Here is a 17329-nt window from a genome sequence, read left to right on the forward strand (position 1 = left end):
AGGGAGGGAGGGAAGGAAGGAAGGAAGGAAGGAAGGAAGGAAGAGAGAGAGAGAAAAGAAAAGAAAGAAAGAAAAGAAAGAAAGAAAGAAAGAAAGAAAGAAAGAAAGAAAGAAAGAAAGAAAGAAAGAAAGAAAGAAAGAAAGAAAGAAAGAGTTTTACATGGGCAAATTATGCTCCTGGCTCGTATCTCTTGCCAATCAGCGCCCCCTCCCCAAACGAGAAAGTGAGCCTGTCTTTGGTCCTATCTCAAGGGGGAGTCTGAATCGAGCCTCACCAAACCGCTGCAGTCCCTGGGACCTGAAATGCTCCCCCCCCAGTCAGCTTCCACCTTATGCTTGCTTGTGCTTGCAAAGAGGGGAGGGAGGGAGGGAGGGAAACCCACCCACCCCTTCATGGAGATGGTCCATCCTCAGCCTGTCTTCCCCAATTTGTTTTTCTCTCCCTGACGGTAAAATTGTACCAGACCGACTTTTTCAACCACTATTTGCAGGAAGTGGATCAAACCAGGTCTCTAATGCTCTCACTAATTATACCATGGCTGCAGAATGACAAGGGTTGGAGGGGACCTTGGAGGTCTTCTAGTCCAGCCCCCTCCTCAAGCAGGAGACCCTGTACTATTTCAGACAAATGGCAGTCCTGTCTCTTCTTGAAAATCCTCTAGTGTTGGAGCACCCACAGTTTCTGAAGGCAAGCTGTTCCACTGATTAATTGTTCTCATTGTCGGGAAATTTCTCCTTCGTTCTAGTTCAATCTCAAATTTTAAGCACCCTTGACCTAGAATTAAATAAGGCACTCAAGATAAACTGAGCTTGTTGTGTTCCTTAAATATTCCACACGTGCACAGTACTTCTTCCATTCTTCTTCTTTTCACACTTACTCACCAAAACGACTTCTGGGCTCCTTGGAGGAAACGTGTCATAGGAGCCAGGCTGCCCTGGTAATGGGGAGCGGTCTCCCTTCCTCTGTAGCCGCAGGCCCACCGTATGATGACCCACATTTTTAAGGAGCTCCGAGACCTCTCCTGAGTGCACGTTGTCAAAATAGATGGTGGCGCTCACAATCTGGTCTCCTGCAGAACGAGAAAGGCCAGGATTCGGTTGTTAGATTAGGAAGAGCTCAAGGAGACATCAAGGAACGGTAGAAAGGATAATGACAAGAGTTGGAAGGGATCTTGGAGGTCTTGTAGGCCAACCTCCTGCTCAAGGCAGGAGACCTTATTCCATCCCACACAATGGATATCCAATCTCCTCTTCCAGTGTTGGAGTACCCACAATTTCTGGAGGCAAGCTATTCCACTGACTAATTGTTCTTGCTATCAGAAAATTTGCACTTAGTTCTAGGTTGGACCTCTATTTGACAAGTTTACACTTTTTGTCCTGCCCACAGGTGCTTTGGAGAATAACTTGACTCCCTCTTTGTGGAAGCCCCTCAGATATTGGAAGATGCTATTACATCACCCTAATCCTTTTCATCAAACTAATCGTGCCTGATTCCTGCAGCCATTCTCCAGCCCCCTAACCATCTTTCTTGCACTTCTCTGCACTCTTTCTAGAGTCTCAACATCTTTTTTCATATCATGGTGATCAAAACAATGAAAGTGGTGCCACCACACAAGTGCCATCCCATTGGTAGGCATGTCATCTCACACGTGGACAAAACTGAAGGAATATACAGCATACACAAGAGCGTCAGATCTTGGATACTGCTCCCGAGAGCCACGCATAATGGAGGAATGTCAGAACCGATATGTGGGGTTCTTGCATTTAAATTTAAATTGCATGGAAACCTCAGGGGTCATAGAATTATATGGGCTGGAAAAGACCTTGGAAGTCTTCTATTCCAACCCATTGCCCAATGTAGGAAACCTTACTGCATCCTGGACAAATGGATGTCCACTCTTTTCTTGAAAACCTCCAGTGATGGAGCAGCCACAACTCCAGGAGGCAAACTTTGACTAATCATTCTGTCAAGAAATTTCTCATTTCCAGCTGAATCTCCTTCTGACAAGCTTTCGCCCATTGCTTCTTGTCCTGCTCTCAGGAGTCCTCTAACCAAGCTTGCTTGGGAATATTGGAGCTAACGTATCTACAAGAATTGATCTATGGCTATCTGAGGACACCCAACCACTTTGATCACCGTTTAATAAACATCCAATGAAGGGAAAAGCTAAAAGAAGGACTAGGGATGAACATGATAGCAGCTTTCCAGTGTTTGAGGGGCTGCCACAAAGGAGAGGGGCTCAAATTATTCTCCAAAACACCAGAAGGCAGGACAAGAAGCAACGGATGGAAACTAACCAGGGAGAGAAGCAATCTAGAATTAAGGAGAAATTTTCTTTTCTTTTTTTAAAATTTTAAAACAAACTTTATTGAATACAAAAAATTAAAATATACAAATTCAAAAGACAAAGATCCATACAGACAAATGTCACAATAATCTCTGTGCTAAAACTAATTAAATTTTCCTTTAATACATTTGACAGTGAGTTAAATATTTCCTAAATTATATTATGTGGCAGTTATTTCTTGCTACCTATAGGTTCTGTTATTTATATTCTATCAAACATAATGTTCTGTTATTAATGTTTGTTGTTGGATTATACTTATTTATTTTTACAGAGGAATTCCTTCTATTGATTGTTTAAAGAACGAGGGAGTCTAAGACTAACATTAATAATTCCTGTTTCTTATTGTATGTATCATAATCTGTTTCATAAATTTGTTTTCCCCGCTTGATTCCCCTTTTCATTTTTTTTTATGTTTGAGCCAATTGTACCACTTATTCCAGATCGAGTCAAATTCCACCTCCTCTTTTCCTTTTAATTTTAATGTGAGTTTTTCCATTTCTGCACATTCACAAATTTTTTGAATAATAAATTGTATTGGTGCTATATTAGGTGATTTCCAAAATTGAGCCAGTGAGATACGTGCCGCTGTTAGGATATGGATAATCAAATATTTTACTTTGGAGGGATAACCTTCCTTAATGATACCCAGAAGATACAATTTAGGTTCCCACTCCAATCCACCCTGGACAATTTCTTCTAACTAAGTTTTAATTCTACTCCAAAACTTTTTGACCACTGGGCGTGTCCACCAGAGATGGAAGGAGGTACCATGATTCCCTTTGCATTTCCAACAAGTTGGATTGGATGTTGGATATATTTTTGCTAATCTAGAGAGTGCTAGATGCCATCTATATATCATTTTATATTAAGTTCTCTTTATAAGACACAGATTTAGTTATTGTAAGATTTCTCTGCCAGATTTCTTCCCAGTCTTCTAAGTCTATATTATGGCCGAAATTTCTTGCCCATGCTATCATTGGTCCTTTCACAATTTCCTCAGCTAATTCATATTCCAATAGATAGTTATATAATTTAGATATCATATTTTTATCTGGGCCCAAAAGTATCTTATCAAATTTAGTGCTCTTTGATTCTATTCTGAATTCTTTTAAATCTTTCTCCTATCTTATTGCTATTTGGAAATAGGACCAATGATCAATCATTATTTTTTAGTTTTCTAACTCTTGGGTCGATCTGAGCTTTCCTTCTTTGTCTAAAATTTGGTGATATTTGAGCTTTTTACTGGTGTCCATTGTATTAGGGTGGAACATTGCCTCCATTGTTGACAGCCATAACGGAACTTTAATACAATGTTTTTTCCTAATATCAGACCAGATTTTTATCAAAGATTTGCGTAAAGTATGTCTCTGAAAGTATGAGTGACTTTTACTACTCGAATTCCACAAGAAGGCATGCCACCCTATTTGTAAGTCGTATCCTTCTAATGTTAGAATTCTTTTGTTTCCCAATCTAATCCAATCCTTTATCCACATTAACATCGCTGCTTTATAATAGGTCTCCCAGGCAGGGAGACCAAAGCCACCTCTGCTTTTATTGTCTTGTAAATAAATTTTCTTAATTCTTGACTTCTTGCCTGCCCAAATGAATTTCGTAATAATTTATTCAATTTTTTGAAAAACGATTTATCCAATAATTTAGGGATCATTTGGAATAAATAAAGCAATTTGGGTAGAACATTCATTTTAATTGTGGCAATTCTGCCTAATAAAGAAACCTGCATTTTGCTCCATATCTCCAAATCTCTTCCTATTTGTTGTAATAGTTTAACATAATTGTCTTCTTTCAAAATTATTGTTTTGAGTCTTAACCATATACCTAAATATTTAATCTTGTTAACAATTTGTAGTCCCATTATTTCTTCTAGTTCTTTTTGTTTATTATTTGTTATATTTTTAACTAACATTTTGGTTTTTTCCTTATTGATTTTCAACCCAGCTAGTTTACCAAATTTATCAATTTCTTTTAATAAGGTTGGTCCTGACTCTACTGGATCCTCTATAATGACCACATCATCAGCATGTAATTTATATTCTTGTCTTTTAATCTTAGTACCTTTAATTTCCTCATTCATTCTAATTCTGTCCAGTAATGTTTCTAATATTGTAATAAGAAGCAGAGGTGACAATGGGCATTCCTGCCTGACAGCCCTTTTTATTTCAGAAGGACTGGTAAATTCTCCATTTATCATTACCCTTGCTTTCTGAGTTAAATAAATCAAATCTAACATCTTTGCAAAGTTATCCCCAAATTTCATCAAGTTTATCTGGCGTTTCATAAATTCCCAGTTTAGGTTGTCAAATGCCTTTTGTGCGTCCAGGAAAACCAGAGCAACTTGGCATCCTGGGTGTGTTTCATAGTATTCTAATATATCAATTATCATTCTTGTATTATTTCTAATCTGTCTGATGGGAAGAAATCCATTCTGGTCAGGGTGAATTCTTTCATTAAGAATTAGGTACACCTTCATTGTATCCCAAAGAATTTGCAACGAGGTATCTTGTTTTTTAATAAATTTAAAAATATCTCTAATTCTTCCTTAATTTTTTGAGTGTATCCTTTTTCTTTCAATAGTTGTGGGTTAAATGTCCACCTAGCTTTCTTGTAAGTTTGGATTTTCCAAGTTATTTGCAATGGGTTATGATCTGCCCAAGTGTTGGTTAATATTTCTATATTTTTAAATCCTTGAGTAGATCATTATTCATCCATGCCATATCTAACCTTGACCAGGATTTATGTGGATTGGAGTAGAAGGTAAACTGGATCACTTCTGGATTCAATTTCCAAGGAGAAATTTTCTAACAGTGAGAATAATGAACCAGTGGAACTGCCTGCCTTCAGAAGTTGTGGGAGCTCCAACATTGGAGACTTTTAGGAAGAGACTGAACATTTGTCCAGAATGGTATAGAGTCTTGCACAGATGGTTGGAGTAGAAGACTCCAAAATCCCTTCTGTTATTCAATAGTGACCCCAAGATTGTTTGACTAACCTTCCTGTACAATTCCTGTCTTGGCAGCTGGTGAGTCCTGTTGGATCTGCTTCACAAAGACACCTTCATCTGTCTCTTTGATGGTAATACCATGAGAGCTGCCTTGCCAATCGGGGAGTAGGATCTCCCGCGTACTCTCTTCTTCCTTGTCCATCCTAGGCACAGAAACAAGAAGCTGTCAATCTCCCAAAGGCTTAAAACATAAAAATAAGGGGAAATCCTATTTGAGAGATATTCAAATTGCACAACACTCAAAACTAATCTAATGCTAGAAGTGTAATGGTTTATACTTACATACATATTATATATATATATATATATATATATTTATTCTTAAGTTTTCGCGGGTACTTACATGTATAATATCATTATGCATGTATAATATCAGCTTTGTTCAGGTATTTTCCCACGTCATTATAGTTGTGCTTTTAAAGTTGTAGCAACGTTTTGGCAGAATCTCATCTGCCATCATCAGGCTTCTGTACACAGAGAACACAATACAGAAGGCAGATGAGATGGCAGATGGCAGATGAGATTCTGCCGAAACGTTGCTACAACTTTAAAAGCACAACTACAATGACGTGGGAAAATACCTGAACAAAGCTGAATGCCATACATGTAAGTACCCGCAAAAACTTAAGAAAAAAAAAATACACACACACACACACACACACACACACACACACACACACACATACATATACTTATACACACATACACACACACACATATATACACACACATATATACACACATATATACATGTATATACAGTATATATATATATATATACATATACACACACACACATATATATATATACACACACACAGACACATATATGTATATATGTATATATGTGGACATCGAGACACACACAGAGACTCAGAGAAGCACAGAGCCGAACGAAGCTAGATGATGAAGAGACTCATCGAACGTGCAATCTACGGGAACCCCGATCCAATACCGAGAACCTCAGAAAACAAGTATGTAAGTATATGTATATATGTGTGTGTGCATGTATATATATATATTTGTTTTCTTAAGTTTTCGCGGGTACTTACATGTATGGCATTCAGCTTTGTTCGGGTATTTTCCCACGTCATTATAGTTGTGCTCACAGATATACAGTACAGAAGCCTGATGATGGCAGATGAGATTCTGCCGAAACGTTGCTACAACTCTAAAAGCACAACTATAATGACATGGGAAAATACCCGAACAAAGCTGAATACCATACACACACACATGTCCTATTTTCTTACCAAGGATCTCATGTGGATGCAAGTATAAATGAGACCTCAACTCTGATGAGCTTTTCTGGATCACACAGAGTTAGCAGGCTGCTGACATTTGGATAAAAGCCTTTAGATCATCCAAATTGGCCAGCAAACTTATCTACAAAAAAGCACCAATGAAAAGCATTGAAAATTAAATTCATTAAGGTGGAAATTACAATTTGCCACATAATAGCTAAGAAATATTATAATCCTGTGTTTTCCAGCCTTGGCCACTTTAAGACGGGTGGACTTCAACTCCCAGAATTGGCTGGGGAATTCTGGGAGTTGAAGTCCACCCGTGTTAAAGTGGTTACATTGAGAAACACTGCTCAAATCTATCATCTCAACAAGCGAAATCAACACCGTAAAACAGATACACTTAAGGATCACATGATTCAATGAACAGCTGTGGTGATTTGCTTAATGAGCAACCATAGCAAAAAAAGGTCATAAAATTGAATCACGTGGTCCTTCAGTGAATCTGTTTTTCCCCTGTTGACTTTGCTCATTGAGCAGTGATTCTCAACGTGACCGCTTTAAGAAGCCCAACTCACAACGCGCTCCTTGTTTAGCAACGGAAATTCCTAATTGTGGTCCTATATCGAAGACTATCTCTGCTGCTGTTTCTAACAGGTAGAGGGAAATAGGAGTCGCCGTATAGTCTCCAACCTTTCTAGGACGTTGCTTCAGGTAGGATCCGCCCCAGGAATGCAGTACTTCTCACTTGCTGATCCTTTTGGTAATGTTCGTTCCAACTTCACAATCTAGGAAAGAGATTAAAACTTCTGGTGAATAAAATCACTCTGTTTTTCTGAAACCTCGAATGTCAGAATTTTACCAAGCACACAACTTGGCAGCCTGTCATGTCAGTTTTATTTTACTATTTTACTGTACTTTTAATACTTTATTTTTTATTTTATTATTTTATTTATTAAACATTTTATGGCACCCATATCAGAAGTGGCATTCAGCAGGTTCTAACCGGTTCTGGAGAATTAGTAGCAGAAATTTTTAGTCTGGAGAACCAACCAATGCTGCCTCTGACTGGCCCCGCCAAACCCATCTCTTCTCTGCCTCCCATTGAGTCCCAGCTGATTGGCTGGGTCTTCTTTGGTTGCCCTGCACAGGAGAACGGAGCTGGAAAGCAGGTTAGAGGGGTGGGGAGGGAAGGGGGATTTTGCAGTAACCTTCCCCTGCCATTCCCCCCGAACCACACCCACAGAAACGGTAGTAAAAAGTTTTGATTCCCACCATTGCCCCATATGCTCGGTAAGGTGACAGCTTTTAATTCCTAATTCCTTTCACATCTTTCTTTTTCTATGAAAAGCATAAATATTTCCTCCCTTTCTGCACAAATTTAAGTGTAGCAAGATTTCCACATGAAATCTTTACAGATAACCTGACAGGTTGCTTTTTTTCCCTAAGATAGGAAAACACGCAAAATGTTTTTATAAGTGGCAGCTTTTGCAATTGGCTTGACAAAGCGTGCTGTGAGATTCGAAAGCTTGCACATTCCTCGCTAAAACCAGCTGGCTCCACAAACGACACTTTTAATTCCCAGTGGTTCGGTTGGCCGCCTTCTCCCCAAGAAAGTACAGCTACAGCTGCTGTTTACATGTCGCCAGAATGAATTTGTCAGCACAGATTTCTCCATTCAAAAAACCCCCACCCCCTGTATATTCCTATCAAGCCAGTATTAATCATTAATATCGGATGAGGATTCTGAAGTTTACGCATCATAAAAGGAACATGAACTTACTGTTTGCATCAAAATTCATAGGGTCAAAAAAGCCACATCAAACTGACATACATTGGGAGTTGAAGTCCACATGTCTTCAACTTACGGAGATTGAGAAACATTGTTCAAGACACTTAAAATCTCAGAGACTGAATTAGTGTAAGCCACAAAGCTTAGGTGTTAAACTAAGTTTAATTTTCAGGCTTCATACGTGCTGTGAAGCAGGAGTGGGATTCTACCAGTTCGGACCAGTTTGGTTGAACCAGTTGTTACGATTCTGCACAGTTCGGAGAACTGGCAAATCGTTCCCCTGATTGGCCCCGCCCCTCTCCGCCCCACCCAGTCAATCCTTATTGCACATGCGTGACATTGCGCGCATGCGCGACATCGCTGACTGCATTCTCCCCCGCCCACCCCATTCAGTCACTCCTTATGGTATTTCGTTTTTTGACTCCTGATGATCAGCTGTTCCGGTGATCGGCTGTTCCGGGATCCGCCTCGCAGTCTTACCTAGGAGGCTTCCCTGAGGCCCAGGAGGCAAAAAGGGGTGCGCCCACCTAGTTACATGGCCACGCCCACCTAACCACTCCCATCTAGTCAAGGCCACAGAACCGGGAGTAAGAACATTTGCATCCCATCCCTGCTGCGAACCCCCTTAGTTTAGGTTACTTGATGATTCAAAATACGACGCAAAGCCAGAAAGTGGAATAATTCAGAAATTAATTCAAGCAGGTGGTGTGAAGGGGGGCTTGGATAATTCTTCTCTTCAGTCTCACCAACCTGAAGTAAAGTGTTCCTAAACCCAAATCCTTCAATCCTTTCCTTGCAGAAAAACTGTACCAATCAAACAATAATATTTGCTCATTTCCAGTAGAGGACTCTGGTGCCAAACCAAGAATATTTTTATCGCTTAGTGGCCAAGACCTCATGTTTTCATTGCTGTTATTACTATAATGTCAGGATTAGATAACAGTTTTTCCTGGCTTGCTCCACACCTTGCTGCACAAGTTGATAATGGCATTTACGCTGAAAACTCAATTCACACACAGAGAAGTGCGTTTTACACAACCTATTGTCCCCAGAAAAAAAAAAGGAAGCCTAACCCAGTTTAAAACTCACCAAATTCCCGCTATTGTTGAGAACGTGGCCCCTGAATTGTACATGACACCGTTAAAGCATGTTGTGTGAACAGAGCTGAGTTAAGGTGGCTTGCAAGACACCAAAAAATTTGTACGGGTAAAAGAACTGAAGCCCCCTCCCCTTCGGGTGCTGGGTGACTTTCTAAATTGGTTGAGCAGTCCCTGTTCCCAGAGGGTGAGCATGCGAACTATGGTACAAATGCCCGAGGAATGACAAGCTTGCTTTCGCCCTGCTGCGACAGAACGGGCCTTCAGAACAAGCAACTTCAATGGGGAAAAAATTAATGGCGACAATTTACATGTTGTCCAAAACTGTGGTTGGTTTTAAACCACTCTGGTAGGGGTAGGGACCGAGTCGAGTAGAATAGAGTGGAGTGGAATATGGAATATGGAATATGGAATGGAATGGAATGGAATGGAATGGAATAGAATAGAATAGAATAGAATAGAATAGAATAGAATAGAATAGAATAGAATAGAATAGAATAGAATAGAATAGAAAATAGGATGGGATGGGTGGAATGGGATGGGGTGGAATGGGATGGGATGGGATGGGATGGAATGGAATGGAATGGAATGGAATAGAATAGAATAGAATAGAATAGAATAGAATAGAATAGAATAGAATAGAATAGAATAGAATAGAATAGAATAGAAAATAGGATGGAATGGAATGGAATGGAATGGAATAGAATAGAAAATAGGATGGAATGGAATAAATATTGGAAAGAGGAGAGGAGAGAAGCTGGAAGGGACCTTGGAGGTCTTCTAGTCCAGCCCCCTGCTCAAGCAGAAGACTATACCATTTCAGACAAGTGGCTGTCCAGTCTCTTCTTGAAAACCCCCAAGGATGAAGCACCTACAACTTCTGGTGGCAAGCAGTTCCACTGGTTAATTGTCCTCCCTGTGAGGAGGTTTCTCCTTAATTCCAGCTTGCTTCTCTCTTTGGTTAGTTTCCATCCCTTGTTTCTTGTCCCGCCCTCCAGTGCTTTGGAGAATAATTTGACCCCCCTCGTGGCAGCCCCTCAAGTGCTGGAATCCTCTGCCCAATGGCTGTGTTGGCTGAGGAATTCTGGGAGTTGAAGTCCCCCCATCCGGAAGGGCTCTTAAGTCAGCTCCAGGACTTCTGTTCAAGTTGATTTCTGACTTTTTAAAACAGAGGTAGTCCTTGACTTACAATCCCAATTGAGCCCAGTATTTCTGTTGGTAAGCCAGGCTGATGTGAAGTGAGATTTGCCCCGTTTTATGACCTTTCCTGCCACAGACGTTAAGTGAATCATTGTCATAGTTAAGTTAGTGAATCTGGCTTCCCCACCGACTTTGCTTGTCAAAAGGCAATTTCACAACTCTGTAACCGTCATAAATATGAGCCAGTAGCCAAGCGGTAGGAATTTTTGATCACATGACCATGGAGATGCTGCAACGGTCAAAAGTATTTAAAAAGGGTCATAAATCATATTTTTTCAGAGCCATTGTAAACGGTCGCTATAACAAACTATTGTAAATTGAGGACTACCTGTAAGGTGTCCTCAAGGTGCTTTTTTTTCAAGAGGCAACTGGACTTTCTGGTTTTTCTTTGAAGATGTTTCACTTCTCCTCCAAGAAACTTCTTCTGCTGTGATTAGATAGTCACTTCTCATCCAAGAAGCTGAAGAAGCTTCTTGAATGAGAAGTGAAACCTCTTCAAAGAAAAACCAGAAAGTCCAGTTGCCTCTTGAAAAAAAACACCTTTGGGACAACCAGGACGGAGAATCTCCACAGTTACCTTTAAGGTGGAAGCAAGTTGACAAACGCCACCCTAACAGCCTCACATTTGGGGGAGTTTTAGTGCAGGGCTTTCCAACCTTGGCTACTTTAAGGCTTGCAGACTTCAACACCCAGAATTCCCCAGCCAGAATTCTGGGAGTTGAAGTCCAGAAATCTTAAAAGTTGCCAAAGTTGGGCACCCCTGTTTTAAGTGGCTGTCGCCAGGGGGCAGCGCTGCCCTCACCCATCTGTGTTTTCCAGGCAGTGGCTGGCACCTTCCCCAGCCGCCCAGCCCCACCTCTCCTGCTGTGCCAATTTCCCGAAGCTTCAAGAAAGTTTTCCATTTCCAAGCAGTTGGGGTTCATGTGCAGGACTGGAAAGTTGGAGGAGGAGGAGGAGGAGGAGGAGGTGGTGGCAAGGCTTTGCAAAGTCTCAGCTGACATCAGTTCGGCCTGTTCGATCTGGATGAGCTTCAAGAGTCGAGATCTGAACCAGAACACAACAAGAACAACTCTGCAAAGGTGGCAAAAAAAAAAGAAACAGCCCAGGACTTGCTTTGCAGCTTTCCTTCCTGTCTTTTTGCACAACTTCCAAGATTCCGGAGCTAAAGACAAAGGATGTTTCTGTATCTTTTGCAGCACAGAATTCTTAACAGAGGGGAAAAGAAGCAAAATGCTCTCTTTCTCCTTTCTCCTTTCTCCTCCTCCTCCTCCTCCTGTCGTTCAAATTCCTCGACAAGTTGAAAACAGGGTGGGTTGGTGGTTTGGTATGACTCCACCGCGGCTAGAATGTGACATCAAGAGTCCACGGGTTGTCAATTAGCACCCAAGATACCTTGCTCTTACACAAAATATTCCTCTCCTTGGCTGCCTTTCCCACACTACCTTTCATCGTGTCATTTGCATAACACGGTTTATTTCTTCTAACTTACTTTTTGTTGCATTCATTCGGATCAATCCATTGAGCAAACCGAGAAAGTATGTTAAGCAGCAATTGAGCGAAGGGGAACTTACCAAATTTGCAGATGACACTAAGCTGGCAGGAACAGCCACACCCTGAGAAGGTAGGCTCAAGATCCAGGTGGATCTTGACAGACTCGTATCCTGGGCCCTATCTCACAAAATGAAATTCAGTGTACAGAAAAGTAAAGTCCTACACTTAGGCAAGAAAAAAAAAAAAAGCACACATCTAGACTGGGTGAAACCAGGCTTAATAGCAGGAACTGAGAGAGGGATCTTGGAGTCTTAGGGGACAACCAGCTAAATAGGAGCCAGCCGTGTGCAGCAACAGCCAAAAAAGCTCATGCAATCCTAAGTTGTATTAACAGAGGGATAGAATCAAGATCAAGCGAAGTACTAATACCGCCTATAGTAAGGCCTAATAAAGCCTTTAGTAAGGCCACACCTAGAGTACTGCATCCAGTTTTGGTCACCACACAATAAAAAGATTTTGAGACTCTAGAAAGAGGGCAGAGAAGAGCAACCAGGATGATTATGGGGACTGGAGACTGAAACCATACGATGAACAGTTGCAGGAACTGGGCCTGGCTAGTCTAGGGAAGAGAAGGACCAGGGGAGACAGGAGAGCATCTTCCAATATTTGAGGGGCTGCCCCAGAGAGGAGGAGTGGGTCAAGCTGTTTTCCAAAGCACCTGAAAGCCAGACATGAAATAATGGATGGAAACTGAACAAGGAGAGATTCAACCTGGACATAAGGAGGAATTTTCTGACAGGGAGAACAATCAACCCATGGAACAGAAGTTGCCTTCAGAAGTTGTGGGAGCTTCATCCCTGGAACCTTTTCATAAGAGACTGGACTGCCATCCGTCAGAAATGGTGTAAGATCTCCTGCTTGGGCGGTGGGTCAGACTAGATGACCTACAAGATCCCTCCCAACTCTGTTCATCTATTAATTAGTATCTTGTGTGCAAACTCCACCTTTGCAGCTAGGTCCTCAACATAAGACCATAACTGGGACTAGTATTTCCATTGCTAAGAAAACACTTGTTAACTGAGTCACGCCTGGTTTTATATGGCTGTTTTTATTTTTTATTTTTTGGCCACGTTTGTTAGGAAAAATCATTGTGGTCATTAAGTGAACCATGCAGCTGTTAAGCAAATCTAGCTTCCCCCATTGCCTTTGCTGATTGGAACCTGGCTGGGAAAATTGTAAACGGCCATCCCTTGACCCAAAGGACACTGCAACCATTGTAAATACCTACCTACCACTTGCAAAGTGCCTGAATTTTAACCCCATGACCACTGGGGGAACATTGGGATGGTTTTTAAGTGCAAGGACCGGTTGTAAGTTATTGATTTTTTTCAGCGCTGTTGTAACTTTAACTTATTGCACCTGTGTATGGTTTGCCAATTGCACAGGGGCAGATAGGACGGCACTCCAGAGGGTTAATATCATTGCCAGAGGATCCCCTCTTTGGAAGAGCTTTATAGCTCCCGCTGTCTTAAGAAAGTTCAAAACATTCTCAAAGATTTATCCCATTCTGGGCACCCTTTTATTTTTATTTTTTTGAACTATTACCATCTGGCAGATGGTACAGGATGATAATAAAAACAAGGACAAATAGGCTGAAAAACAGCTTCTATCCCAGGGCAGTAGCTTTGTTGAATTATACCATATAGTGCAATATTAATGCAATATCAGGCGTTTTCAATTCAATGTGTGGAGGGTGAAGGATGTGTGTGTGTGCTTATTTTCATGGTCACGATGTACACTGAAGATGGTGTTTGATTTCATTGTACGAAGTGCAATGACAATAAAGTAAGCTAAACTAAACTAAACTAACTTAAACACTCATTAAACGAACGGTTGTAAAGAGGAGAGCTACCTCTATTTCTTCTCTTGTCCCACACCTTCTCTCCTTCTTCATCAACCTCTTATTTCTTGCTCCAAATCGTTTGGAATAGTGGTTTTGGTGTTTTTTTAAAAAAATTCCAATCAAACCTTTTGATTGTACAGGTAGTCCTCGACTTACACCAGTTCATTTAATGATCGTTCAAAGTTACAACAGCAGTGAAAATGGCCGTTTTGCACACTTATGACCCTGGCAGCATCCATGGGGCACTGGTGGTATTCAATTTTTTTTTTTTTACTAAAGTTTCTGTAGGCGTGGTTTGGTGGGTGTGGCATGGCTTGGTGGGCGTGGCTTGGTAGGCGTGGCAGGGGAAGGAACAGAGGTGTGTATTCAGCAGGTTCTGACCGGTTCTGGAGAACAGGTGGTGGATATTTTGAGTAGTTGGGAGAACCGGCCAATCCCACCTCTGACTGGCCCCACCAACCCCATCTCTTCTCTGCCCCCCATTGAGTCCCAGCTGATTGGCTGGGTCTCCTTTGGTTGCCCTGCACAGGAAAATGGAGCTGGAAAGCAGGTTAGTGGGATGGGGAGGAAATGGGATTTTGCGGTATATCCTTCCCTTGCCACGCCCACCAAGCCACACCCACAGAATGGGTAGTAAAAAATCTTTGAATCCCATCACTGAGGCTTACCCAAACTAGGTAACATCATCAGTGCTGGTAAGGGGCTTACTCCTTTACTAGACCTGATGACGTTGCCTAGTTGGGTCATGAAACGTCTGCAAGAAAAAAAGCAAGCTGAGAGAACACCAAGGACCCCTCAAATATTGTCCTAAAGTAGTATAAAAACTAACTTGAAACATGAACTCTAGGGTTTCCCAAACCAAAGGAAATTATCCAAATTGTAAAAGTAGTTTTTCTTTAGGTATCCTAAACATAACCCAATTACAATAGGGACATTATTAACCAGAAGTGTTTTACCTACATCAGGTTTTTTTTTCCCAAAGATAAACTGTTTTGGAAATGAAGGAAACTGTTGGGGAAGCATTGCATTAACTCGACAATCTCTCCCTGCCTCAAAAGCTCTGCAAAAAAAACCCTTCTGGATTTATTTCTGTTGATTTAGACCTGTGTTTATTTACAACTAGTTTCTGTTGATGTTTCTATCCAACTAGCTCAAGACAGTTTCCAAAATGTTGATCCAGGACATGTTGCATGAAAAATATAACGCTTCACAAAATAAACTCTGAAATCCGTTTGGAATATGAATCCAGCATAGGAAAATACTCAGAATGTTTTCTTCCAAAAAATAAAAAAATAAAACCTCTTGACAGTTCTGCTGTTTTGATCAGTATTTCTCAACTATTGGTAACTTTAAGACCCGTGGACTTCAACTCGCAGAATTCCCCAACCAGCCATGTACGCATGGCTGGCTGGGGAATTCTGGGAGTTGAAATCCACACCTCTTAAAGTTCCCAAGGTTTAGAGACACAGGTGTGCATCTTTTAATCCCATGTGTGTGAGCCGTTGCTAGATTTCACAGACTTCTGAAATTAATTTAATGCCCATCATTTTCAAAATCCCTGGGAGAAAACACGAGCGCATTTGATTCATCCCAAAGTAATTTTATCTGCGCAGTATCTTTACGATTATATAATCATCTGTACCTCTTTCCACCCATCCCCTCCCTTTTAACGCCTGGAATTTCTGAAGTTTGGCTAAAATTAAAATAATATTAATAATAAGCATGGGCCCGTCCCAACCACAATATTATTTCCTTGCTGAAATGCCTCTCTGGCCCATTTTGTAAATGCTGATGATTTTGCAAAATTATTTCAGGAATCTAGTTAGGCTGCTGAGTTCTGTGGTTTGCTAAGCAGAAGAGACACACCCTGGAAATTTTATTTAAGAAACTCATCGATAGAGATACGGATGTGTGGAAGGCGGTTTACACCCTGGAAATTAATATTTACCATGCCTTAGTGCAGTGTTTCCAAGCCATGGCAACTTGAAGATGTAGGGACTTCAATTCCCAGAATCCCCTAGCCGGCCAAGAATTCTGGGAGTTGAAGTCCACACATCTTCAAATTGCCAATGTTGATTAGATTAGATTAACAGAGTTGGAAAGGACCTTAAAGGTCATCTAGTCCAACCTCTCGCCCAAGCAGGAGACCCTACACCATTTCTGACAGAGGGCAGCCCAGTCTCTTCTTGAAAGCTTCCAGTGATGAAGCTCCCACAACTTCTGAAGGCAACTTCTGTTCCATGGGTTGATTGTTCTCCCTGTCAGAAAGTTCCTCCTTATTTCTAGATTGAACCTCTCCTTGGACAGTTTCCATCCATTATTCCTTGTCTGGCCTTCAGGTGCCTTGGAAAACAGCTTGACCCCCTTTGTGGCAGCCCCTCAAATATTGGAAGGCTGCTATCATGCCTCCCCTGATCCTTCTCTTCCCTAGACTAACCAGGTTCAGTTCCTGCAACCATTATAATTCTCTTCTAGGCAACCAATGTGGGTTGTGTGCCACCAGACTGGCCAGACCCCTTAGTAGCACTGTCAAAACCATTCTTCACGGAATCATTTCACTCCCCGTCCTTTCCTCGCCAGCAATCCTCAAGTCGTTCATCATGAGCTGCCGATTTTTGCAGCCGTCCATCCGTCCATCACGATTTGCAGCCACTCCGCGCCAAGAAGCGGGTCAGGGCACAAGTTTTCGGGGAAAATATTAGCAGCAGGCGAGGCTGCTATTCCAAATATTTCACCTTTGGCATTCAGAGGCTGAAGGGCCAGTTTTGTCTTCTGCAAAACATCGCAGGGCGGCTGGGATTAAAAGAATGTTCTTGGCCTGGATGATTAAAGGGCCCCCGAAAAGATGTTTTGCTAGAGATATTCTAGCTGTGGGATAAGGCTACCATCCTGTCCCACCCGAGACAGATAAGGAACCCCTGAAAAAAGAAAGCGTCCAGAAACACTTTAAGAGGCCCCTTATTATTCCAGGGCAAGATAAACCTTGCATCTATTCTCAAGTCCTCAAGTTACATCCAGTTCTCCGTAGCCACTGTTTAAAGTTCAAATGGATCTAGCTCAGGGGTCTAAACCAAGGGTCTTCAAACTGGGCAACTTTAAGACTTGTGGTCCTCAACTCCCAGAATTCCTGAGCTAACATGACTGGAGGAGGAGGAATTCTGGGAGTTGAAGTCCACCCCTCTTAAACTTGCTAGGGTGGGAAAACCCTGGCTCAGAAAATCTGAAGATTCCTTGC

General features: G+C 41.5%; 1 protein-coding gene across 1 annotated transcript in view; it reads right to left on the reverse strand.

The window, feature by feature from the left end:
- Positions 1 to 17329, reverse strand: part of LOC113447439 (neuroblast differentiation-associated protein AHNAK-like) — a 75096-nt gene that overhangs the window by 21368 nt on the left and 36399 nt on the right. The window contains 3 exon segments of the mRNA XM_087913821.1: positions 883 to 1070; positions 5356 to 5509; positions 7290 to 7399. Coding sequence (XP_087769947.1) covers positions 883 to 1070; positions 5356 to 5509 — 342 coding nt within the window. The 5' untranslated portion in view covers positions 7290 to 7399.

The sequence above is a fragment of the Pseudonaja textilis genome, chromosome 16 (assembly GCF_049901715.1).
Source record: "Pseudonaja textilis isolate UNSWEBS1 chromosome 16, rPseTex1.2, whole genome shotgun sequence".
Taxonomy (NCBI): Eukaryota; Metazoa; Chordata; class Lepidosauria; order Squamata; family Elapidae; genus Pseudonaja; species Pseudonaja textilis.